This window comes from Falco biarmicus, chromosome 11, assembly GCF_023638135.1.
Source record: "Falco biarmicus isolate bFalBia1 chromosome 11, bFalBia1.pri, whole genome shotgun sequence".
Taxonomy (NCBI): domain Eukaryota; kingdom Metazoa; phylum Chordata; class Aves; order Falconiformes; family Falconidae; genus Falco; species Falco biarmicus.
The window spans coordinates 4,158,438-4,184,349 of record NC_079298.1 but is presented as its reverse complement, the minus strand read 5'-3'; the positions used below and the strand labels follow the sequence as shown (position 1 = coordinate 4,184,349).

Below are 25,912 nucleotides of genomic sequence, written 5' to 3'. Positions count from 1 at the left end.
ACAGTTAAGCCACACAAATTGCTTTCGCTGTCAGAATCAAGTATTCTAAAAAAACCAACCCCAAGAATGATTAATCTTTTTTCTCTTTAGCAAGACAGATTGAAGTATCCCAGTGGAGCTAGACAGGAAGCGTTCAAACAATGCCCACTTAGTCTCCAGCAAGTCTTTGCTAGTAGGAATACAAGCTTTAGGTTGGAAAGGAAAACAATAACTAAAATAACAGATTTTTGTATATGCATGTACAAGATAAATACATTCAGAGAACCACAGAAAAGCATGTCAAGGTACTGAATAGCATAGGCCTGCTCAGCTCTTCACATTCAAAGTTCAGGAGCCTGAGGACACCAAGGATACAGTAGAAATGGATAAAAATACGATTTTTCCAGCAGCAATGCTGATTTAAGAATTTCTTCCCCCATGTAATTCATCTTCATTGCCGTGTTCATTTTTCTACCTCCCCTCCTGCACCCGGTTGTGTTTCCTGAGACAGTTTTCAGTGGCACCACTGGCTTAAGGTACAGCTCCTTTACTATTTCTGACTGCTTATTCCCAGCCTTGTGCCACCCTGGCACAACTATTTGCATGGCCAAGTGGTAAATGCTCTTATTCTGGAAAGACAGGTGTTAAAATGGGCCTGAAATGGTCTTTCAAATCAAACCAAATCAAATCAAACCAAATCAAATCAAAGAAAGAAAGAAAAAGTAGTTGCAGAATGGCAAATAGCAATGAAACAGAATTACAGTTTTTGAAATTATAAATGTTAAAATGTAACCAAATCCCAAATTTCTAAATAAAGACCTTGAACATGAGTATACTGCTACTTAAAATCATATGTACTCACAAATTTAATTAATATTATAAATTATATTAAATATGCATTGGTTCTCATCTTGGTAAAAGATTGCATATATATTTTTCACCACATTTCTGATTAGTCTTGGCACAGGCTGGCCCTTGAACTTAAATTGTCTTAAGAGCAATCGTTTGCAATTTTCCCCCTTCCTACCAGTTTTCACAGCCCATCATTACTGTATAGAAAATGACTCTGCCGGCCAGCTGCAGGCTACTGACTGTGATGTGGCAGATCGCTGGTGGTCAGCGCAGCAGGGGATTACTGGGGATCACTGTCTTCATGGAAGGAAACCTGGAGGGACATGTTTCGAATAATACTGCAGACCTAATGAGTGCCCAATTTTATGGTAAGATCTAGCAGTGAAGCTGCTGGGCCACTGCTTCGTGCTGTGCTGTTCTAACGTTCATTTATCACAGTATTTCTGATACTTGTTTACTGTTCAATGCAGTGGAGCACTCTTCTGATAAATAAGATACAATAAACAACACGGGCACCCACTCAGTGACTCCTATGTATGATCGCAGTGCAGCTATGTAATGGTAATACACGTGGACAGCGCTGTGGGGGCTGGAGAACAGAAGATGATTACTACATATAGTGGGATTCTGTGAGGAAAAAAAAGGAAAAATTCAGTATCAGTGGGTATTTTACCACTGTGAACTACAACAATAAGTCATAACTGAACAATGACATCATTGTTCAGTTTATTATGATTCCCCATAAAAAGCTCCTTAAGAATAGCTTCCCTGTTACATCACAGAAACCTCATTTAGGAAATTTAAGATCAGAAAAAGAACAAGTAGCAAGAAGATGGGCTGTCAATAAATTCTCCTGCCCCCTGTTTCTTTGATGCTGTGGCCTAACATTCAAAACATCCCCATTCTAATTTTGTCTTAGAGAATTTGGAACTCTGAAAAACAGATCAAAAGCTGGAACAGCAAGGTGTACTTGAATTTGGATTCCTCCTGGTTCTAAACTGGCAGAGGGAAGAGGCACCCGAGCTACCAGCTGAGGCCAGTCCGTCCCCTGGAATGCAGCCGCCAGAGCCAGGCTGATGGATGCTGACAGCCCCGCTTTCATCTGGCAGTATCCTCGCCACCAGCTGCGTCAGGGAAAGAAAGAGCGCGCAGGAATTCACAGCATTCCCCCTCTGATTAATCCCCAGCTTTCCCGCTGCGCCTGAATGAATTGGGCTAGGGATTTGTAGCTCTGCTGGGGGAGATTTGCTGATTTCTTTGAGCCCCCCTGGGGGGAAGTGATATAGAGAGCAAATAACCAGTGGGCAGTGCCAAAGTGATGTAATGGGCCAGGGTGTGAAAGCCCCTCGCCTCTGCTCTCCCCACTTTTCTCTGTGTGCAACTGGGAGTGGGTGCAGAGGAAAACATCAGGCTGCTGCCACATGCTGTAGCTTTACAGGCAGTTTATAAAGCATGCCCCGACTTCCCTAGCAGAGTTCTATGCAGATTGGCCAAGTTGCAAGAAAAGGCATAAATAATGTTTAAGCCAAGATCTTGGGAGCGCAAAGACACCTTGTTTGCCACCTGACAGGTGATCTGGGGATGAAGATAGGTAGGTGCCAGGGTGCAAGGCCCTGTGGCTGGTCCCAAACGCTCTGCTTCGGTTTCCTCCTTCTTTACAGGTTGGACAATAATTAAATACCAAACTAAAGACCTGACATAGGCAGAATGGTGGGAAGGCTCTGGAAGTGTTACACTTCAGAAACTAACCTGAATCTCAGAAGAGAGTCACTAAGGGATCCAACTGATTACCTAGGGACTATGTGAAAACATGCATGTGAATTCTATCATTATATAGGCCTTACTATAAAATAACATCACTGTCCTGTCCTGATGCTTGAAGAAATTGTAAGGTCTCAGATACTCATAATGAAGATCAAAAGAGTTTGTAAGTACATGCAAAGCTTCGCATCTCTGTTTCCCCAAGCAAGTTTCTCTAAAAGAAAACTGCATTTTCTTGCAGTGTGCCTTTGAGTCAGCTCCAGTTCCTATTTTCAAGATCCAGAGGAAGAAGACATGACAGATGATCTGTTTTTCCCACCTGTGTGATTCACACACAGCTAGTAATCTGCAATTTATAAATCAGCAAAGACCACAAGATCTTGTCCATTTTTATACTTTAGTTTTGTTACTGTTTTGTGCATGTTTTGATAGTAGGATAACTCTGAGAATATTTAGATATTACATTTACACATATAAATGTAATGAACACAATCAATAAATAATCACAAAGAAAACAGCAACTGGCATTTGGATCTTGTGGCCAATTATAAATATGAAACACCTTCTGGAATACTGCACAGAAAAAAATCACAGCAGATAACTTGTGATCACATTGTAGCAAGGAAAGAAATTAAAATGCATCATTTCAAACTGTTACAATTCAAATCTCTGCACAAAGCTGACTCGTTGGGTAAGCCATTCTCTGTGGATTAATTACTCAGCCAACAGCTTGCGCTTTTGCCTCAGTCTTTTCTGTGAAGGGGTGGAGGGTGAAACTGTTACTCTGAGCAGCTATAACTAACCCCACTCTGTGTAAGCTACCTGTTCTGCAGTGCAGCCAGCTCACAGGCTCCCATTTTCTCTTTTTTAATATATTGGTACTGTTTTAGATTCAGATTACATATCTTTTCAACTAATTTTATACCTTTACAAACGTTGCTTCTGAGTTCTGATGAATCAGAATGCTACTGCAGTTCTGGTATAAAAATTCCTGATGCAATAGCCACTCCTGTGGTACATAATTATTAATCTGGTATTAATGAAGCTGTTAAATACACTGCTGCTGTTGTGCTGGGACCAGAGAATAATGGCCAGAGACCTAAAAATGAGAAAGTTGGATTATATTTTCAAAGCTAAAAACATTTCAACTGGAAATCTCTTTGAGGTTTTTGTGGCAATATTCTCTGCTAACTGCATATCCCAGCCATGGTTTCTTGGCTTTCTAGAATATCCTCTATACAAACATTCCAAAGTTCCCTGTTTACACCGATTCTCAGGTCACCAGTGTGGACTGGATTTACTGGAGGGGCAACAAGGACTACACACTCGGTCCCCCAGCTCCATCTGCTGCAGGAAGCGCCCAGTCCCACAGGCCAGCAGAAAACCTGTTGCTCCATCGTTTTTCTGTATCGTGCCTACGTTCAGCCTTACTCATAGGTACTTCTCATCCCAGTGTCAAAACCAGAGGAAACTAAGACAAGGTAAGTAAGCGCTGTGCTTACTGTCACAAAGCAGGGCCAGGTATGTTACAGACCTTTAAGTTACAGAGCTTTCTCGGACAGTCCTGATTTTACAGCGTTGCTATAAATACTGGAATAAAGTATCTGGCAAAGAAGGAATTTAAATTTCCTTCCATTTCTTTAGCGTTGCTCATTCAGTTGCCTGGAATCACTTTTTAAAAGCACCGGGTTGCTTCCAGTTTGAAAGCCTGTGTTCCTTTTTTACTTTATTACTGACAATACCAGCTAAAAATTACTTCATTAAAATTGAGAACCCACTGTTAGGTGTTTTTTGTCATCTTAAATGATTAAATTGTGGTCATGAAGGATGAATGCTGAAAAAAGGATCTTGTCAGACAAAATGGGTGAAATTTGAAGGCCTCTTTTATGCAGCAGTGAGGCTGAGAGCTGCAAAGGAACCATAGGTGACCCTAGTTCAAAAAGATTTTGAATCAAAAGATCTATCCAGTGACTTAGAGGTTTCAAGAAGGCTTTATCCATTGCTGTGTTTTAACGGCTGTATTGAACAATCTCTGAGAATCTTACAGTCCTCACTTTGCAGCCCAGCTAAAGAGCTCCCCTGCAGTGCCGGCGCCTGCAGTTGTTGAATAAATGTTTCCCACACTACAGCTCAATTAAGTCAAGGATATCAGGGGGAAGATGATCCAAGTAATTCACTAGCCTGTATAATAGAAGTAACCCACAGGAGACGGGAGAATTCAAAACCCTTCCATCAACCTTTTAAAATGTACCTTAAGACTTTACAAGGTGTTTTGACTCCAATTTTACTTTTTAATTCTTTTTCTGGCATTAGTAGTTGTTCACTATGTTTCACAACCCGTATACATGGACCATATGCATACTTTGTAGTGCACCAAACTAAGCTAAACACGTAAAGCAATAACTAAAATTATAACAAAGCAGCGTACTGCAATATAATATTGCAAGGGAGTACATACAAACCAAGTATAAAACAATTCCAGTGTGAAGATATGACAGAATTTGATGCAAAGATTTTTAAAAAACATAGGCATCGCATAAAAGGATCTGTGATGACTTCATTAATTTTTAATCATGTTTCCATTTTAGCTGTAAATATTCACATAGGTGGTTACCAGCAGGAGAAATGTAACCTATTTGATGTGTAAGTCCATTGCTTCCTAAAGATTGTGGTTTTCTAGCCCTGATGCTTGCCACAGATTTAAATGCTAAAGTGACTTCAGAACACAGCTTCTCATCATTGTTTGTGCACTCTGTTCTTCTGTTACTGCAAAATGTTAATTCACATGTTACCAATTACTGGATCTTTGACAAAACAAGCAGCAGCAAGAAGAAACCCCTGTGGGTTTTATGATAATAGTAAGTACAAGTTAAGATAACACTTCATGCCAAGTGGATCAGGAAAGCAGTCACTGGAGAAGGATTTTATGGTATCACTGCAATATCTTCTCTGGCAATAGCTTATGTAATTTTCTATGTATTGTTGCTTAATACTCAGTTCCTTGCTGAAACTTTGCACCAAACTCGGGGTAGAGATATTCGACCAACCGTGGCACATTGCACAGAGTTCAAAGCTCAGACATGTGCTTTTGTCTTCAGAAAATGTCTTCCATGATTTCAAAACAATCTGGCTTTGCTGAGGACCGAGAACTCCGCTGTGGCAGGGTGGGACCAAGCATTTGGGAGCTGGCAGCTGGCAATTGTGAGTCAGGTGCACCTATATGCACACACACATGCAGGGAATGTACGGACCACACTTCCGATATAAATTATGATCTTTCTTCTGAACAAAGATTTTTGATTACAAATAAAATAAACACTAGGGGACCAGAGAACTCATATCAGTACATATGCATATATATACACATCTCATATATATATATATGTGTGTATATATATATATATATATGCATGCTTTTTATCTCCATTGCAACAGGGCAATTGAACATCTACTTTGTCTTCTAATTAGGCCTTCTTAATGGTTAAATCCTCAACACTGTAACAGGAATGAATAAATCCTTTACCTGGATGAACACAAACGTTGGCATTGACCATTCCGCATCGGCTTCTCTTCCTTCCTGACCAGGCTGATGGCTCCATCCACCGAAGGACGGAGTGGGCTGCCCTGGGCTCCAGCTAACGGGGTGCCCGAGCCTGAGCATCCAGAAGGAGCGTAAGGCTCTTCAAGTAGATTTAGTGTACCCACTAAGATTCTGAAAAAGTGCAAAAGAGAGGACAGAAAACCACTTGCAGGGCTTTTCTTTGTGATTTTTGGTACTACATCACTCTGGGCTCTTTATGTGGCATGCAAATCACAGTAAATGGTATTTTTATTCCTTTCTATGTTACATGGTTGGAAAAATTGCTGACAGAATCTGCCAACATGCTCCACTAATAACTATAATACTGTTTCACTGGCATAAATGCCTTTTTACATTAATGCCGATCATCTACTTTAGGGGCTTTTAATGATGCCAGTACGCTGACATTTACAGCAACGGAAACTTCTCTGGATATGACCTCAGATTAGGGGATCATATTCTAAAGGGATATGTAAAAAGAAGTGGGGTGCGTTAAAAGCTGACAACTGGTTAAGAGCCTAAACGGAGACAACCTATGCATCAAGAAGGTGTGGATATGCAGATCTGGAACTACACATTTAGAATCAATTCTTCTTTCAACTAACATTTTCCTGACAACAGAAAAAAACCACGTCACATCTGCCACAAATGTGCTGTACCTAACAGCAGTTCCTACAGCATCAATATTATATTTACTTAGTGATTCATTCCCTTTCTCTGTATGTTTATCTAACTACCCTAACCACATCCAGTTACCAATTACTAGCTAGAAATGGCCTTACAAAACCATATTCAAGGGACTCTAAACAGCTGAGCACAGACTGAGGCTTTGGTGTCACCAGTCATCGCCAAACATTTGCACAGGAGAATAAATCAATCAGCACTTTCCTAGAATAATACAGCAAGTAACCCAACTATTTGCAATTGAATCTGCATCTCCTCTAACCAATAAAAAGCTTTCTGCTGACTTCAGAAGACTCTCTATTAGGCCTTTAAAATGGAGAAACAACAGATCTTCATGTAATTGCTGCATATTGAAACTCTGAAACAGTTTTTCAGAAGCTATTCCGTGATTTCAGATAACTGGACAGGTAAAATCATCAAGTGATTTCCCAGCTCTGCCATTTCAATCTATAAAAGTCACATTTCTTTTTCTTCTGATTACATATCACTGCCAGTTACCTGGATTCTCAGAATTGAATTCTGTTCTCTTCAGCTCATATCAGTGCAATTCAGGACAGACTCTGGTCCTGCAATGGGGAACTGTACGCACTTTTAGATTATGCCTTAACTGAAACAGAATTCTGCTCTTTTCGTTCTGTGCATTTTTTGCAGTAGTAAGACAAACCAGAACTCACATTTTTCAGTAATATAAGCAAGTGTACACACTCCTTCTCTTCTCAAAATGAGCTATGTTTCCATAATTGTAATTTTTATTTAATTATTCATGGGTTTGTAAGCTCTTTGTGGAAGAGAAAATGCCAAATCAAATGGGTATGAACGGGACTGTCACTCTCATATGTCTCCAGGAGTTTGGTCTCCCAACATTTTTAGAAGAGGGGCAGCGTCTGAGACAGAAGAGTTTCCGTGCATGGACAGAGTTGCATAGTACTTCACTCTTTGGGGAATTTCTTTCCTAAAGTATTCCCAACACATGTGCAGGCCTACATAATAGTCTTTTTGCTTGAAAGATAAATTATGAAGTCTTACAAACTCTCAGGTGCTTAAATTCAAAGCTCAAACCACATACCTACCTCCTCCAGTCTCTCACTTTTCCAGCACCAGCAGATGACATTTCTCCGAATGAGAAACAAGAGAGGTGGCTACCTTTAAAAGCCCATTTCAACTCCACCAAGAACAATCTCCTGATGCTCCCTCTGCAGCCAGTGGAGAAACTGGCATTTCCATATGCCTGTCACTGGCCACCTTCCTTTCTACTCCCCTGTCTCCTGGAACTAGAGGAGGTTAGTTAGTCCTACTGTGCTGTAGGAGCACCCCAGGAGTTAACCCTGCGCAACACCCAGACCCTCTGCTTACCCACCTCTCCTTTCTGTAGGGCTGCACTGGCTGGTATCTCACAGCACTTGAGCTAATGCATCTGTCCTTGAAAAGCCAGCAGTGAAGTGACAGGAGCAGCACAGCAAGTGGTCCTGGACATGAAGTAGCTTCCCCCTCTCACAGCAGTTTTCACGCACTTTTCCTGGGGACTGACTCAGAGTCTGGGAAGGCTAAATTAGAGTTAAAAAGCACTGTCGTCCTGTGTTTAATTATGCAATAAATGAATGTGGATAAGGGTTTGATGCTGATTTTTTTTTATAGTTGGTGTAATACAACTACGGTCTCATATAGCTGTAATGAACAAATGTGAAGAAAACTTCCATGACTCAAGAGATTATCCTCAACTTTTCTCAACAGTTATGAATGCATACCTGGCTCTTCAGATCTCTCTTTATGCGGGGATTAATAAAATGTCAAATCAGCCAAAATAAGGAGCTAAATAACATGGAAGCATCCCTTCATCCGACGTACCCTCTGCAGAACTTATATTTACTTATGTTAGCTGAGGATCTGGCTTCCAACTTCTCCCCCATTTAGTCTCACATCTTCAGGCTAGTTCATTTAACTCCTTGTGTTCTCTTGTATCTTCCAGCAACTAAAATAAGTTTCTTAATATTTCATATTAATTCCAGACACGACGCTCAGCATACCTGGAAAGGCTCAGCTGTTCCTTTTGTATATACAAATACATCAAGTGGACAAAGAAAATTACGTTCTTGTCAAATTTGTTTTGAATCAATTGAATCTATTTCAGAATGATGTAAGCCCTGAAAAATGCTGTGGAACTGTCTGAGTCTGTTAGCACTTTTAAGTAAACAAACAAAACCTGCTTTAATTTAGACAAATTTCCAGGCCACAATTGTCAGAACACCACTAAAAGCTCTTGGGTATTAAAAAACAAAATCTAAATAAGAAACAGAAGCTACATAAGGAGGAGGGCTCTGTGGGAACCTTCCTGCCTTTGGTCTGACAATCCAAAAAGTGTGTTCTGGTTTCCCCCAGCATCCGGTGCACTCCAGCAAGTTTCTAAATAAAGTTGAGTAAAAACTTCACTCAAAGCTTTAGTGTTCCTTAAATGGCGCGTCTCATCTTTTCTGGCAGAGCTGCAGCTCATGTTAAAGTAAGCAACCACATTAACATTTTTCTTAAATGCTACTCTATATATTCTAAATGCTCAGTTCAAAAGTTGCTAAAATAAGCACTTAAAATAACAACTTCAAACACTTGCACAAGGCTGCATCCATTCAGAAGAGCTAGTTTTTCTTACCTCACCCGATTTCCCTTCAGTGTTCATTAAACAAAGGATGCTCCATGCCAAGACAAGAAAGGCTGGATTTCAGCTTGTGGACTAACATAAGTCAATTAGAATCTATTGGCTCCTAATTACAGGATTTGTTATTTATACCAGGCTGCCTCCCAGTACAAAAAAACTGGTGACTGATGCCTTCTCTTTGTGATAAACATTCACTTAGATACATGTGGAGGCTGAAATACAATGAAGAGTATTTCTTTTTCCTTTACTCAGAGCAAGCAGTGTTCCGCTTTCCCGAGAACATTTAATCCTTTTTTAAGCCTGAGCAAAAGCAACCTGAATTACATAGAGCATATTCTGACTGTGAACACAGAGTCTATCTACTGGAAAACCTGTAAAATAATATAGAATCATAGAATTGTTTAGGTTGGAAAAGACCTTTAAGATCGTAAGTCCAACCGTTAACCCAGCACTGCTACATCCACCACAATATAAGCAAATAAAATACATTAACTGCAAAAGGTATTTAAAAAAACCCCAAAACCCTGCCAATTAAGATCACATCAAATGAAACTGCTATGCAACACTAGCAGTTTAGAGATAATGTATCTTATGAAAGTCTAACGCTTAATTATGGAAAATGAAATAAGAAGCATGAAAATTATAATTGAAAAGTAGTCCCTCTGATACATTCACAGAACAGAGTACTAAAAATCTTATGAATCCAGGGAAATGATATATGGGTCAACTTAAAAAAAGCCCAGAAACAACAGGAAGCCCAAACCTCACTTTAAATACATATTCAAGCATTTGCATCAGCAATTCCTTCTTCAGCAAGCTGAGCACCCAGCATTTTCACTACCATCAACACCTCTTTGAAGTTCAGACTGCCTCAAATGTATTCCCCTGCTTTACATGAATTTCTGTCACCACTCTTTCCTTCCCCATTATCACCTGTGCCACAGAGAGCACCAAAATTCACATAAAATCCCACAGGAAATGCAAAAGATCTATATAAAGCTGCAAAATGTCTTCTGTCTGTCATCTTCAGCTCTTTACAAGTTTCTCAAACTGCTGGGAGAAGAGAGTTCTGGTTACACCATGGAAGGAGGGCAGACGTGAACTGAAATAAGCAACAACCACCACCATGAATGCCCCAAGCCAGCCTGAATAGTGTAGCAGGCTGCTAACTTCACACACATGCTACACAACCTCTCCATGGCTGCATCAGTGCCTACAACACACGTCTGGATCGGTGCTTGTTCAATAGTTTCATTATCAGTAACAGATGCTTGCCACTTGCCTCATTCTGGCTGGTTCAGAATTAATGAGCGGTTTAGGAGAGTGCAAATCAGATCTGGGATTCTGTTTTTTTGAAGGGATTCTTTACATGTGCAGACACCCCACCCCAGATTTAGCATGACCTTCTTCTACCCTGTGTCGCCCTTGAGTGCAACGTTTGCCTTGAGAGAGCATCCCTGCTGCTCCTCCCTGGGCTCTTACGGGGTTAAGCACAGACCTGCCACAGGGGCCGGGACAGCAGGCGAGGCTCTGAACAGCCCAGGAGGACAGCTGAAGCCACCCCAGGCAGCAGTGCCACTTCCTACAGCTCCACCTGCCTTGAGTTTCTCAATAGAAGGGAGCACTGTATCAAGGACAGTCCTATCTGCATTATGTGTAAAAGAAAAAAAAAATTAAATTAGTACAGCTCAGCATATCTTAATCATTATTGTCACAATTTGTTAGTAACATACACAACTTATTTACCTAAATTCTTTCTCCTGCCTATGCTGGATACTTACATTCACAAACATATTACTCATTGCTTAATTATCACTACGAAGCCTTATTAATATGTATGGATAAAGAGCTCTCTGGCAGGAATGCATTTTAATGAAGTCGCTGAAAGGCAACACGCAGTAATTTCGAGAAGGTTATGCCATGACTAACAATAGCAAACTGACTGATGCAGCCCAGGGACAGGATGAGGTATGGAAGGAAAAAAAATCAAATTAATTTTAATATTTTAACGATAAACTTAATTAGAAACCATTTAAGCATTTTAACTGAGCAGTTACAGCTTCGAACGGCTTGCAGCCGTTCTTGAGAGGAACGGCATCACTCAAAATGTTGACTGCAAGTGCCCAGCAGCATTTTCTGTAAGACATGGAATGTGCTGCATGTAAAGGATGTTGAAAAGGAGACATTTTGTGGCCATCCTGCATTTAACGGCAAGCAAAGCACCGCGGCATTATTTCTGAGCCTTAAGTCGGGGCTGTAACATTCTCTATTACCCAACAACATGTAATTTACAAATCAAACACATATGCTGGGTATATAATCACACTTATTTCCCAGAGCAGCCAATCCCTTAGCTCCCCGTGTTGCTTTTGTAATGTTTACCCTTCTGAGGCAAAGTTACTGGTTTTGCAGCATTACCTGCACCCCCTCGAGGGCCCGGGTCCCCCCATCCCTGAGGGCCCAGGCTCCCCGCCTCCAAGGGCCTTGGCCTCCCTGAGGGGCTGAGTTCCTCACTGCATGCTCGGGTGCCCCCCTCAAGGGCCTAGGCCTCTCCTGTGGGCCCAGCTGCTCCCACAAGGGGCCGGGCCTCTCCTAAGGGCCCGGGTGCCCCCCTGAGGGCCCAGGCACCCCCCCAATCCCTGAGGGCTCAGGTGCCGCCCCCCCTCCAAGGGCCTTGGCCTCCCTGAGGAGCAAAGTTCCGCCCCCCCGCGGGCTCGGGTGCCCCCCGCCAGGGCCTAGGCCTCCCCTGAGGGCCCGGCTGCCCCCCTGAGAGCCTGGCTGCCCGCCTGAGGGCCCGGGTCGCCCTCTGAGGGCCTGGGCCCGGCGTCCACCGTGCCGAAGGGGGCAGAGGCGCCCGGAGGAGCGACCCGGGAGGGGCCCCAGCCGGCAGCACCCAAGCCGGGGCATCGCAAAGCAGGCACCCGGGACCGGGTGGCGCCCAAGCCAGCACGTCCCCTCGGGCAGACAGGGGAGCCGGCAGCCGGCCAGGCCCCGGGGCAGAGGACAACCAGGGGCGGGCCGCCGTGCGGGTGGCGGGGCCGCCCCGAGAGGCGGGCCGGAGCGGAAGGTTCGGCGGCGGCTGCCCGAGTAAGGGTCGGCGGGGGCGCGGGGCAGGCCGCGGCGAGAGGAGCGGAGCGGGGAGAGCAGGCGGCGGGCGGGCAGGCCGAGCCCGGGGAACCCCGCCGGGGGGCCGCGCAGGCCGAGCCCGGAGAACCCCGCCGGGGGGCCGCCGCTCCGCGCTGAGGGACGCCTGGGCCCGCCTCCTGCAGGCCCCGCTGCCGGCGGCTCCCGTGCCCCGAGCCCTGCTCGGCCTCAGGCCGGGGCTGCCCTCCGGGGGCGGGCGGGAACCGGCGGCCTCCCCTCCCCTCCCCTCCCCTCCCAGCCTCAGGCGGGTGTGCTGTCTGCTTGGCCTAGCCCGCCCGGCGCACCTAAGTTCCATTATTTTGGTGGGGGTTTTTTTGTGGGTTGGTTTTTTTTTTTTTCGATAAATGATGTTTCTTCTCCTTTCGGTCCTTAGGGTCATGTGGAACAGGACCACCGTGTGCTCCCGCGGCAGGCTGGCCCCCAGCACCTCCTGCCCACTGCTGCCCAGCACCCTGCACCGTGTGTTCCACAGGGAGCGCCAGGACCTGTGCCATGGCAGGGGGCCGGTGAGCCCCCTGTGCCGTGGCCATGGCCCAGTGAGCCCCCTGTGCCATAGTGAGGGGCCAGCGAGCCCCCTGTGCCATGGCCAGGGCCCAGGGAGGGCACCAGCCGCCCTGCCCTGCCGTTCGCTGAGCAGCAGAGCCAGGTCCCAGCAGGCTGCAAAGCGTTACCCGCTCTTGGATGGACGGATCCGGTCCGTGTTCCGGCATGTGTTTGAAGAAAATTTAAGAAACAGTGAGGCTGTGATTAAAAGGTAATGAACTGGGTTTGTGGGCTTTAAAAAATGCTGCTACTTGTGAGACGGTGTGAGAGTTACTTACCGCCACTTTTAGGAACTTATTAACATAGGAAGACTGCTAATTAAAAAGGCCAAAGATTAAAAAAATAAAAAGTTGTTTCGTTTTTTTATGCCTGACCCTTTTGAAGTTTCAGCTAGTTCCCTCACAGCTCTTTTCTCAGGTGGCTTCTCTGCAGAGCTGAATTTGACAAGGATCAGAGCTTAAACATTTCAGCCACCCCAAAGAGGTGCCTAAATGTTGACTGAAATGCCTAAATCTGGGTGCAGACTGTATTTCAAATAATGCCACATGACAATGTTTTGCATATCTTGCCAAGAAGTATTTTTTTCTAGACCTTCATAAAATTTGTTTCCTATTTCGTTTTGTATGTAAAGACATAAGTGGTGACTCACACATTTACAGATCCCTCCTGAAGGACTAGGTGACAGTTACTGCAATTAATCGTGATTCACTGATAAAAGCAGGAAAATGTATTTTATGCATTTCTCCCTAAAGATCAGATGGCAAAAATTGAAATGCCTTTGTTCAGAGGAACCATGCATGAGCTGGAAGCAAAGCTATGGAAAACACACTGTGCCCTCCTGTGGTGGCATTTACGACATTATTCAAAATGGTAAGCTTTTTCCTCCTGAGGTTTTTCAATCTCTACAGTCTGCAGGAATCCACAATAAGATAATGCAGTCACGTACACAGTGATGCATAAATAGTTATGCCCAACAGTATTTTTAGTTAAAGATGACACATCTTGGTGAAAAATGTTTTATTTGAAATACATGAAAAACCTGGTTTAAGACCAAAATTACTTGAGATACCACATTTGTTTACAGTTCTTTATCTGTAATTGATGCTGCCCTGACAATGACATTTGGTAATCACTTGCTCTCTTGATGATTGCAGTGACACTGCAGTAATCACTACTTATAAAGTAGATCTTCTGTGCTGTAGATTTAATAATTTATTCTACTACCAGTTACTGATTTTTGTCAGATAAACTTGTTGAAGGGAACTGAAGGAGGAAGCCCTTCACCGGATTCTTCTCTAGAGTAGTTGGAACACAGAGGTAGATGGCCATGCTGAATTAGGACTAGCAAATTATGATAGCCTTATTAATAGCTGCAAGTTTATAGGCTAATGTTGTAGGGCAGTATCTTGCAAAGTCTGCCCTGGTTGCTGGTGATCGGCCCCTTGTCAGTACTCCGCTCATGGGGTTGCTGCCAGAGATACACTGTGAAATACTGTGTGTTGAGTGTGTATGGGCAACACCCAGGGGGGATGTGGGTTTAATATGTCTTCTAGCTATGAACATAAACTACAGATATTTATATTATTTCACTCTTTTCTTGTCTTTATTAGACAATTTTACAATAACGAGACTAAAATGCTTGCTTTAAATAACATACCTGTGCTTTTTGTTACACTTTATGAGAAACAATAGTCTGAAAAGGGGATTCCATCTCCATTTACGTACCATTTTTGTGAAAGCTGTGCAATACGTTTAAGTACTGTGTTCAGTCTGCTAAAGGGTAGCTTGTAAAGGCCGGTTTTCATGAATTGAAACTTTGTTTTTTAAATCAGATACTCAGAGTTGCTAGAGATGCTCAGTAAAGGAGGGGGAGAAAATGCGATCTTGCGTCATACTCAGAGAAACAAGAAGCTGTTTGTTCGTGAACGCCTGAAGTTGCTACTTGATGATGAGTCTTTTCTTGAGCTGTCTCCGCTGGCAGGCCTCAATATGCCATATGGTGACATCCCTGCTGCTGGGTGCCTTACTGGTAATGGCTAGCAAACGTCATGTTAGATGTAATGGGAAGCTGATGAAGTTAGTTTGTTTGTTTCATTGCTCATATCTTTAAATATGATTCATATTAGATCTAAAGATGGATATGGGTTGAGGGTATTGTTTTGAGCAACCCATGCTGAAGACGCAGCCCAGGAGGAGGAAGGGTTTTGAACCAATGTGATCTTTAATGTAATGTGAGAGAGGCTGTTTTTGGGTGCAGGGGTGAGTAGGTGGTTGTAGGCAGTGTATATTAGTTGTATTCTGTATGTGCTGCACACCTTCCCAGAGTAGCCAGCCTTGCTCCCTGAAGGTGAGGTGTTTGCCCTTACTGGGAAGGGAGAAAGGATGCATGTGATAAGGTTTGTGGAGTATTTTAGTATCTTAAGAATGTGCTTTCCTACAAAAAGTGGACATCAGTCTATCCAGTAGCAGCTCCCAACATGGAAGAGTTCAGCCACTGCTGCATTATTTTTCTATGATTTTTGCTGGGAAATCTGGGAGAAACCTTTAAAGAAAAAGAAGTTATTTAATTTCTTCTAGATTTAGTAATTTATTCTACGTATCAGTTACTGATTTTTTCTCAAAAAATTTAGGATGATTTGTTGAAATAGCTGCTGTCTGTTAAATGAAAGGGGACCAAGTTACTGTGAGGCACAGGAGCTGTAACATTTATTTTGTAGTATTTTTTCAAGTATTTTCATTGCATTTTGAAGAGCAGTTCAGGTTTAAAAAGTAACTAGAAGAACAGAGTATGAAATTCTATCTTTTGTCACATATTGTTACATTTTCTAGTTTTATATAGGTAATTTTTAATCAACTTCCCGTTATCTCAAGTGTTGGAAGTCAAACTATGTATTTTTTTTTTTGTCTTACATTGTCACCAGGAGTAAGCTTGTTTCAAGTTCTGTCGTTTAGGTATTTTTTAAATGTCATTGGCTTTCAGCTTGCTATTCCAGAGAAGAGCTATAGATTTCTTCCCTCTGTGGTATTTGCAACTTAATTTGCAGCTTCTTGATATAGTATTACCGAAAGAACATCCTAGCTATAATTTGGCCGCCTTGTTTAATCGGTGGTATTTTAGAGAGTCCTGATAAATATCTGTGGTACCATTTACAGGAATTGGCAAAATCTGTGGGGTCTGGTGTGTCTTCATGGCAAATGATGCAACTGTAAAAGGAGGCACTATTTATCCGATTGGAGTGAAGAAACAATTAAGAGCCCAAGAAATAGCCATGCAGAACAGGCTGTTATCCGTGTACCTTGTTGACAGTGGGGGAGCATTCCTGCCACTACAGGTAATATTGGGACCACTTCATAGAAGAAGATACCTATATTTATCTTAATCATATTAATATTTAGCAATAAACCTCAGATTTATGTTGTGTTTTCTTGGCTTGGCTGACTTTTGTTGTCTGTCATACTTGAGTTTTGTCCAAAAATCAGAGTCCAGGAGATTATTTGAAGATTTATAACAGCACTGACCACTTTTGCATTTAATCACATTTTAGAAACTTGAACATCAGTGGGGGAGCAAAAGTACTGACCAAGGATGGGCATTCCTCAGCATGCCAAAATGCTTCTGTGTCTTTAATAAATTAGTATGTTTTTTGAGGTTTCTGTTTTCAACTTCAGAATCTATAAAATTACTCTGTATTTTATTGTAATGGTTGTGATAGTAATGCAGTAACCTCCATGGCCTTTAACAATGTAGTTTTTGAAATTCTTACTGTAAAAGGAGAATTTGCACAGGTTACTGTCCAATGTACGGAGATCATATTATCAAAGAGACTGTAGTTGTTCTCTCTCCACACTGAAAGCAAATTCATAGAAAAAAGTTTTAGTTTTTGATACAATTCCTTATGTCAGCTAAGTAAAAAGGGAAGCTGTGCTGAAGTCATTTCACAGGTGAAGTATGAACATGAGCTTCCCCTGCTCTGTGTTTACAGTCTCAGTTTGTGTAGAATAAATTGGTTTCACAAAAAAATTTATGAAATTTACCTCTGCTTTCGAAACACAGGGGTATTTCTGTGGAATTGCACAATGTATAAGGGGAATAAATACCATAGCAGACGCTGTATATGGGAGTTTTAGGTATGATTGTTAGTGGTGACCTTCCCAGAGTGGGTTGCAGTGTGTTTGTGAATGGAGTGAAGAGGAAGTGTTGGCTTTTGTAGTTAATTTAATACTGAAAGTCACTTTGTCTTTTCTCTGCAATGTCAGTCAGAGCTGTTTCCTGACAAGTTGCACGGTGGCAGAGTTTTCTACAATGAAGCAATCATGTCTGCCATGAGAATCCCTCAGGTACAGTGTCATTTGGAGTACAAGTAAGTGTAGTATATGCGATCCATAGAGTTCTGAAAACAGTTTTGTTCTGATACAGATCCTAGGAACAACTCGCGAACATGCATAACATTTCCTGAAGCTCACTTTTGCTATTTGTGGGGCAGGGAGATTCAAATAGTATGTCATATAACAGAATACTTTGGCCTTAAGGATCTAAGTGTTTACCGACTGATCATGATGGAAAAGCATCACATCACCAGGTTATTTCATAGTACACATTGAACTCTCTCAAAACAAGCATTGTTGTTCATGCTGGTATTTATATCTCTGGTTCATTGTTCCCTGAGCTGCGGTTTAGTCTTTGGGATGTTTCTGAAATAAACCTAATGGTTTTGCCTTCCCATTCTCTTCTCTCCAGCATCTTGATTTGTTTTGGTTTCTGTGTCCTTCAGGTGGCAGTGGTGTGCGGCCCCTGTGTAGCTGGAGGGGCCTATGTTCCAACCATGGCAGAAGAAGCTGTGATTATCGATAAAATCGGTACGCTCTTCCTTGCTGGTCCACCTCTGGTAAAAGCTGCTACAGGAGAATATGTCTCTCCCGAGGACCTAGGAGGAGCCAAACTTCACACTGAGTACGTGAAATAATTCTCAGTAATAGTAGAGAGTTCAGCATACTTAGCTTTAAAGAAATTGTCATTTTATTTTAAATTAGTGTTACTGAAGCTGCTCCAGTGACAGGACACAATATTGTCCTCACGGACTGAAAAACACATAGTGAAAAAAAACATGGTAGAAATTATGCATGAATTATTACAAAACTTGGTTGTATGCAGTTATATACGTGGGAGTGTCATGGGGCTAGATATAACTCTTTGAAATGAAAAAGGTAACATGGCAATGTAATTTCAGCTTTACCACTGAAGGAACTTTCCACTTCCATTGTGTATATATATAAACACACGCTGTGATAGAAATCTCCCATAAGTACAGAGGTCAGGATTGGGGCCAAAAGTGGAACCTGTTATTACACTGTTTTCCTTCTCTAGTATGGGTTTTGTGTTAGATCAGCCAAATGGAAGTAAAATTAAGTGTTGTAACAGGGTGAAGCTGGGACTGGAGAAGTCTGGTTTTGGTTCCCTGTTCCTTCCGCATACTTTCTGAACAACTTCAGGCAAGTCAGTTCCTCTGTGCCTTAGAGGGACCAGTTATAGAAGAGGGATGGTATCACTTCTTATCCTGATGTAAACATTGTCAGTATACATATATTAAAAAAATAATTGGGAGTGTTCAGATACTGTGATGATGGGGAAAATGCATAAGATATTCTTTTTTCTTCCCTAAACTGAGGGGAGAGGTGGTATGACTTCTTTCCATTTGTCTTGCCTGCTTCTAAAGACACGAGACTAACTCACCGCAGAGAAGCATCTGAATGCTTGTATAAGTACCTGAAGCAAAGAAGAAAAATGGAAAGCCTGCCTGCCGCTGCCATTAATGAGGGCTTCATAGCAGGAGATGAGCAAACAGGAAATAAACCTGATAGCAGCCATCTAGCCAGGTCTTTAATGCTGTTTTTCTATGTCAGAGCTTTCTGTAGTTCAAATAGTTATTCCCTTCTAAACAGGGAAAAAAAGGTGGCTTTACTTCTTTGTTCTTGGCATTCTGTGCTGCAAAACCAGGTTCCGTACCTTTCTCGCAAAACCAAATACCGGCATGACAGTCAGGTGACTGTTAGGTGTAACACTGTCCTCTTTATATCCGAGCGGGAAGTGCTTATTTTGGAATGATTTTTAAAGTTTGTTTTCCCTTTATTATATCACTTGCAACAACATCATCATGAAAATAAATTCAAAGGTCTTTCTTTAATGTAGATAAACACGTAAGTCACAAAGAAGAACTTCTACTTACTGTGAATTTGTTTTGGACTTGGACTGCCCAGAAATTCCACTGCGTTGTGTTCAGCTCATTCACACAACAAAATCACACAATATTTTCAGGGAGTTGGCGAGTCACAGTATGGATTAAGGTCTTTCCTTTAGTTTGGGTTTTCTGTCAGAGTTCAGGTTTGATTAGTTCAGCACTGATTAATGTCACTTTCTCTCCTAGAGTCAGTGGCTGTAGTGATCATTTTGCGTCTTCAGAAAAGGAAGCCTATGAATGTATTCGAAATGTTATCTCTACATTAAATTATGATCCGCTGCCAGAGGAGATCACAGAGCATGACAATCCTCTGTATAGTCCTGATGAGCTCTTGGGGCTGGCACCGCGAGATTATAGGTGTACTCTTCCTGTGAAACTGGTAAGGTGACAGATGCGGTGTTCCTTCGTCCTTTTGGTCTGCTCTACCCGTCAGCTCCAGACAAACAGCGTTCTCTCTTGGAGAATCCTGAAGTACCTGAGAGATTCCATTTTATTACCGAATAAGTTGCCAAACTGTCTTGAATCTGCAACAAAGCAGAATGGCAACAGTTCTGTAGAATTACAGAAAATATTAAGGCTGAAAACCTGCTAGAGATAATTACAGATTATGGCAGTTGATCTCCATCTGTTTCCATGCACTGTTTAAGATGCTGATATGTCAGTATGTCTTGTACTGTGTTGGCTGCCTTGAGAATGTTACACCCTTTAGTCTCCTCTTTTCCTCTCCCCCCTGCTTTTTTTGTTTCCCACCCCCCACCCCCCCACCGCAAGCAGTCAAGCCTCCGTCTTGTAGTGTAAATGCCTAATGAAAATAGTGACTGAAAAAACAACAAAGCTTAAATTAAGCTTGTTTGAAGTTGGGACAGATGCTAATACATAAGCAGAGACATGCAGAGCTGCCCACGCTATTTTCATTGTGGTGTTCTAGAAGAGATTTAGTTTCCAAGGATGTGAATCCAGTATCTTTTCCAGGGGTAGATTCCCACAGTTAAGCAGATTGACTGTAATAAGCAGCGTAGCTTTGAAGGCAGCTTTTAAAATGTGTTTGAAAAAAGGATGAGCAATGTGCAACTGTTTCTTATGCACACAAACCATAACTGCACACACTGGGTTTGTTACAACATTGTTATGCACGTGAATGACTGTGCTCCGTAACACCAGAATTATTTCGGAGTTGAACTTTGGCTCAAAATATATGGCTGGTAATCAAATGTAAACAAAATTTCGATGTTTTAGGCGTATTGAGTATTTCGTAGAGTGTAAGACATAAAAGGGCCTTCTATGCTCATGTAGGTTGACTTCTTGCATGATACAGGTCTACTATATGAACCAAGCATATCTTTTAGCAGAACTATCCCATTTCACTTAAATATCTTTAGTAAAGACTGCCTATTTCTTTACAGATTCTGAGCCGTCTGATGGATGGAAGCAGATTCCAGGAATTTAAGGCTAATTATGGAACAACATTAGTGACAGGATTTGGCCACGTGGAAGGGTAATTTCACTATCACTACGGATGTATTTGTCTAAATAGCTTTCATATCATCATCAGGTTTTACAGTATTCCAATAACAATGTTTGTGAAGCTCTGAGTCAGTCAACTGATGATAAAATACTTCTAGAAAGCCTGATCTTCTGCCCCTGAGCTCTGAATACACCATGTCTCAGGCCAGTAGCAGCAGAGAGTGATTACAAATGAATGGTTTTCAGGACTTCCTCAGATGATTTGTTTGTTCACAAAAACTACTAGCCAGGTATTTGGAACATTGAAGTCTCAGCAGGTTCCTTAATAAATAAGAAACAGCATCTTTAAAAGTGTTCCTTCCCAAACTGACTTGAAAGCTATCGTCCCTTCTCGCATGTGATGGAGATGGGATGGACCTTGTGTAATGCAGATCAGACTGTATTATGAAGACATTCATGAAGCATACAACGCTCCAGTCAAATCATATTAGGAAAAAAAAGGTAGCAAAATACATATTTTCCAGTCTCTTTAGGTTGAAAGCGATAACTTTTCGGATTGACTGTTACATTATCTGTTAGAGGAATTGAGAGTCCTGGCACCTTGTGTGTTGTCTTGCAGTGTAAACTCTGGCAGGTCATCTACAGCTTTACCTGCCCTCTGGGTATTGGTCTGTGTTCATACTTGCATGCTTTATGTATCAGGAGTGCTGTAAGTCTTCTTGTTTGTTAGGTTGGGGGGGGGCCTTGGATGAAATGACACGCATACATGCATCCTTTTACATTCCCAATTTCTGTAAAGAGCGTATCTGTGTGTATGTGTGCGCGCGCAGGGATATTTATGTTTCCATGCTTCAGAACATTATGAGCTACAGTTTCATAACTTCTAGGGTTCACAAGTGAAAATGTTCATGTCTTGTTTTGTAGGCACTTGGTGGGGATTGTAGCTAACAACGGGGAGCTGTCTCATGATGCTTCTCTCAAGGGTAGCCATTTCGTACAGCTGTGCAGCCAGCGGAGCATTCCAATCCTCTTTTTCCAAAATACTGCCCCGCCTACAGCAGAGCCAACCAGCATCTCACAGGTATGGCACTTTTAGTTCAATATGCTTACTTCGAGCAATTCCTAGCTTCTTGTGTTTAAGGTTACATTTTGAAAAGTACTAATTGCTAGGAAATCTTTTTTTAAAGCACTCTTGATGGTTTAATCATGAAGCTTCATAATTACTTTGTTCTTAAATCTTTCCATTAGCATTCTCTCTTTATTCCAATTTTAAGCAGGCCTGTATGCTTATCTAAAATGGTACTGTCCAGCTGGCAACACAAGCTGTAAAACTTGGAATTTATAGTGCTTTTTACATTGAAATACAGCCCACTGACTCTTCTGATGCCGCTGTGCTCCACAAAAAAATAGGTATTTCTCTTTTCTAAAGGTGAAGGCAGCGAGGTACAGTATGCTTTGTCCTGCGCTGCAGAGAGCCTTATTGTAGAGCCTATGTTCAGTTCCGATCTGTTTTCTGCAGTCCTGTTCCTCCCAGCTGTCACCAGCACTTAAGACAAAGCCTGGCATAATTGTGTTGTATCTGAGCTTTGCTTATACCTGGGAGAGCTAGGGTTGCTCAGTATGTGCACACTGGTTATAACTGTTTTGCTGATTTACATTGTAAAATAAGTGCATAATGGGCTATGGTAGTTAATGATGCTGTCATACTGTTGTGGAAGAAATGATCATACAGAATTGTAAAGAAATAAACGTTTTAGAATTACAAATTTGGTGGGAGCAGAGAGAATCTAAAAGAAAGACTTAAAGGATCTAAACTCTTTATTTTCATTTCAGGCAGAGGCTCACTCCAACAGATTAAAAGCCCAGGCCTCCATGATGGCTGCTGTTGCTTGTTCTGCTGTTCCCAAAATAACCGTTGTCATTGGCGGCTGTTATGGGAGCGAAAGTTACGTGATGGTACGGGTGGCATAAATCTCATGGGTTTGGTAACAGGCTTTCTACACTGTAGCAAGGTTTCACAGCACTTCATTTTTAAAACAAAGTTGGCTGTTGTGACAAACATTTAACTTAATCTTAAAGTAAGAAAAGCATCATGAGATGTGATTATGAAAATTTGGTCTGAATCTAAGAACCTAGAGCCAGGTCTCAAAAACAGATTATCTGAAAATGTCCCTTCTTGGGAGCCAGTCCTGCCTTTTTCTCAGCACAGGTTTTCAGTGATCAAGGAGCATGTCTCCTTTAGCTGTTACTGTGTGCGCTGTTCAGGCTGCTAGTAAGTGCAACAGGGCTCTTTGTTTGCTTGGGATTAAACATATAAGTGCTTGGAGGAAAAACTGAATTAATAGAATAGCAATAGTGAAGGCAGCGGGGATTGTGATGGCTGCTACCACAGGATGCCTGTCCTGATACAGGAGCTGTAGCTGTGATAGTAAAGGACACGGTAAATGCTTTACAATTTAAACTGTATTACATTCTGCCTTGAACTGTGTCATCTACAGCCATCTTTTTGTGATTAATTTTAATGAGTTTGTACTGTGCATTGCTTTTTGTAGTGTGGGAGATCGTTCAGTCCAAACTTTCTGTTCTTGTGGCCTAATGCAAGAGTTGCTCTTATGGATTCAAGACATTTCTCCACAGTCCCACAAGCTGGGGACAGTGACTGTACAGGAGATGAATCAGAGCTAAAACATCTGAAGAAAAAGTAAGGACATCAAATGTAAACCCTTGCAGTTACACTGGGATTTAATATAGTTAAATTACCTACTTCTGTTCATCTTACTGATCAACACATCCCAAACAAATAAAGCAAATGTGAATCTAATGAAAAATATTTTAAATTTCTATGTAATTCTATGTCTGCTCTTAGGATCTTCCTAAGGAAACACAAACGTTTGACTGACTTAAAAAAACAAGCAACCCCCCCTGAAACCATACAACCCCAAATCAAGATATTCTGCTGTATGTGAAACTGGCCATCACCTGAATGTGGAAGATGGTCTGCACTGCAGAACGATCGGAACTGTTATGTATCATTTGCTGGATTCTAACAGATTTTAACAGTAGTACTGCACATTTACTTGAGATTGAAGTATATTCCTTTTTCATCTATGATTTTGTTTTACTGGCCTGATGTTTTTTATTACATTTTTGTGCTTTTAAGCTTGTTTAATTCTCTGCCTTCTCCAGGCTAGAGGAAGAAAGCAGTGCATTTTACTCCTCTGCCAGACTCTGGGATGATGGTGTAATTCTACCTCAAAATACTAGAAAGGTAGGACATTTTTCCTTACAGTACATTTTATTCTCGCATCTCAAAAGGATCTTACGGTGAGTGTGTAAGCCTGTGACTCACTCAAGGTCAGCAGCATGCTGATTCCCAGAACTGGGTCTCCCACTTCTCACTCCATTTTCTGTGGAATTTTGTTTTGTAATTCTTATCCTTTCCCCATGAGTCTATCCCAAAAGTTTCTGTTGAATTCTGGTTACTTGAGTAGACAGTTTCCTCGTTGAACCTCTTAACTGACTTTACCATTTGATTCTATTTTGGTCTTGCATAATCACTTGTATCTTCACTCTTTTAAGTTCAAGCTCTTCACTGTTCACATGGTTTCCATTTTGTCCTAGGATGTGTCTTTTTGTGACCTCTTCCTGCTTGTAATCTGCTGCTTACATTTGGGATGCCCCTCCCCTTTTAATTTATGTTTTAAAGCTGGCAGACATCCACTTCATTAGATTTTTCTTCTGAAAGCTTCTGCCTTTGCTCTTCTGTCTTTCCTTGTTAGATTATTAGCAATACTTAAAATGTTCTTTGCACTTCTGAAGCTTGTTTACTTAAGCTCACAAATACAGCCTGCTGTCAATGAATCCCTCTAAATATGGTACACATTTGTGGTAGAGTAGATGTTAAATATTTTCAGTGGTGTTTATGGGAACTTTGATAATGGGAGAGCACCGAGAATTATTTTCTAGCACTACAGCCCTGAGACTACCAATCTCTAGGAGCTACACATGAAAAGAAAATATGTGATAGTTGAAATGAGTCATTGTTACTCTCAGGTAATTTCTACGGGCAAGCCACAATTCCTGTTTGCATGTGTAGCTGTTTTTTGGGGTTTTTTTTGTTTGTTTTTTTTGTGGTTTTTTTCTTTATATACAATATAATTTTGCTACTTTTTCCCAGTTCTGGCTGCTAATAGATAGAATTTATGTTTAGCTTTGTCTGAACTGACAGCCTGTGCTCATTCAGATCCTTAAATGTGCTTTTTTTTACAAGCAGGCTTTTAACAAGCAGTGTGTGCTCCAGTAGCAGTGGAACATGGAGAATTATCTTGTTTTTAGAGACCAAACCCAGTTCTTTATTTTCAGTCCCTGTTGTCACAAGACACCGAGAAAGATGACTTCTTAGAAAAAGATGAATCTGGAAGAGTAGGATGTTTTGCTAATTTTTTGATATGTGATTGGGAATTGTAGGAGCATAGCTACGTAATAACAGAAACGGATTGTCACATAATATATTTTCATTGGCGTTTTACAGCAAAAGAGCATCCCAGTGTTCCAAAAGCAATTTTCTTGTCACCACAGTGCTGTAGTGGTGTCTGTACGCGATGAGGGCTTTTCTTCCTTTACTTTCCCCCCCCCAGTGGTACGTTACACTGATACCTGTTTCCCCCAATGCTGTATCCAACTTCATCTTAAATGTTCACTGTTTTGAAAAGAGTAAGAACAAATGCATTACTGAATGAGGGCATAACTAGTAAGTTCTACTAAATTTTTGTTTTAGAGGTTCATTGCTTATATTGGTTTTTGTTTTTAATTAGGTAATTGCACAGTGCTTAGAGATTATGGAGCAGCAGAAGTACCAGGTCGTATCTCCGTGGCAATATCCTGTCATCAGAGTGTAACTGCAGCCATTTTCAAATAATCAGCCTTTTAAAGTTAGCACCATGTACGAGGAGTCTTTAATGTAAATGATTTTCTAATTCTTCGATACCATTAATAAAAATGTTAAACCATTGCAGACCAACA

The 25,912-nt window shown here is 41.6% G+C and overlaps 1 protein-coding gene across 3 annotated transcripts; it reads left to right on the top strand.

The window, feature by feature from the left end:
- Window positions 1–12,266: 12,266 nt before the first annotated feature.
- Window positions 12,267–25,910, top strand: LOC130157016 (biotin-dependent 3-methylcrotonyl-coenzyme A carboxylase beta1 subunit-like). Of its 3 annotated transcripts, XM_056356165.1 has the most exons (13): window positions 12,267–12,590; window positions 13,021–13,401; window positions 15,023–15,219; window positions 16,344–16,522; window positions 17,448–17,528; window positions 17,963–18,141; window positions 19,613–19,805; window positions 20,830–20,921; window positions 21,815–21,971; window positions 22,724–22,846; window positions 23,443–23,591; window positions 24,077–24,158; window positions 25,705–25,910. In XM_056356165.1, exons 2-13 carry the CDS (start codon window positions 13,025–13,027, stop codon window positions 25,786–25,788), a joined length of 1,893 nt encoding a protein of 630 aa, XP_056212140.1. In that variant the 5' UTR covers window positions 12,267–12,590; window positions 13,021–13,024; the 3' UTR covers window positions 25,789–25,910. The 3 variants fall into 3 exon arrangements, with proteins under 3 accessions (XP_056212140.1, XP_056212138.1, XP_056212141.1); XM_056356163.1 differs by lacking the exon at window positions 12,267–12,590 and having other exon boundaries at window positions 12,695–13,401; XM_056356166.1 differs by lacking the exons at window positions 12,267–12,590; window positions 24,077–24,158; window positions 25,705–25,910 and adding an exon at window positions 23,757–24,070 and having other exon boundaries at window positions 12,695–13,401.
- The last annotated feature ends 2 nt before the right edge of the window (window positions 25,911–25,912 follow it).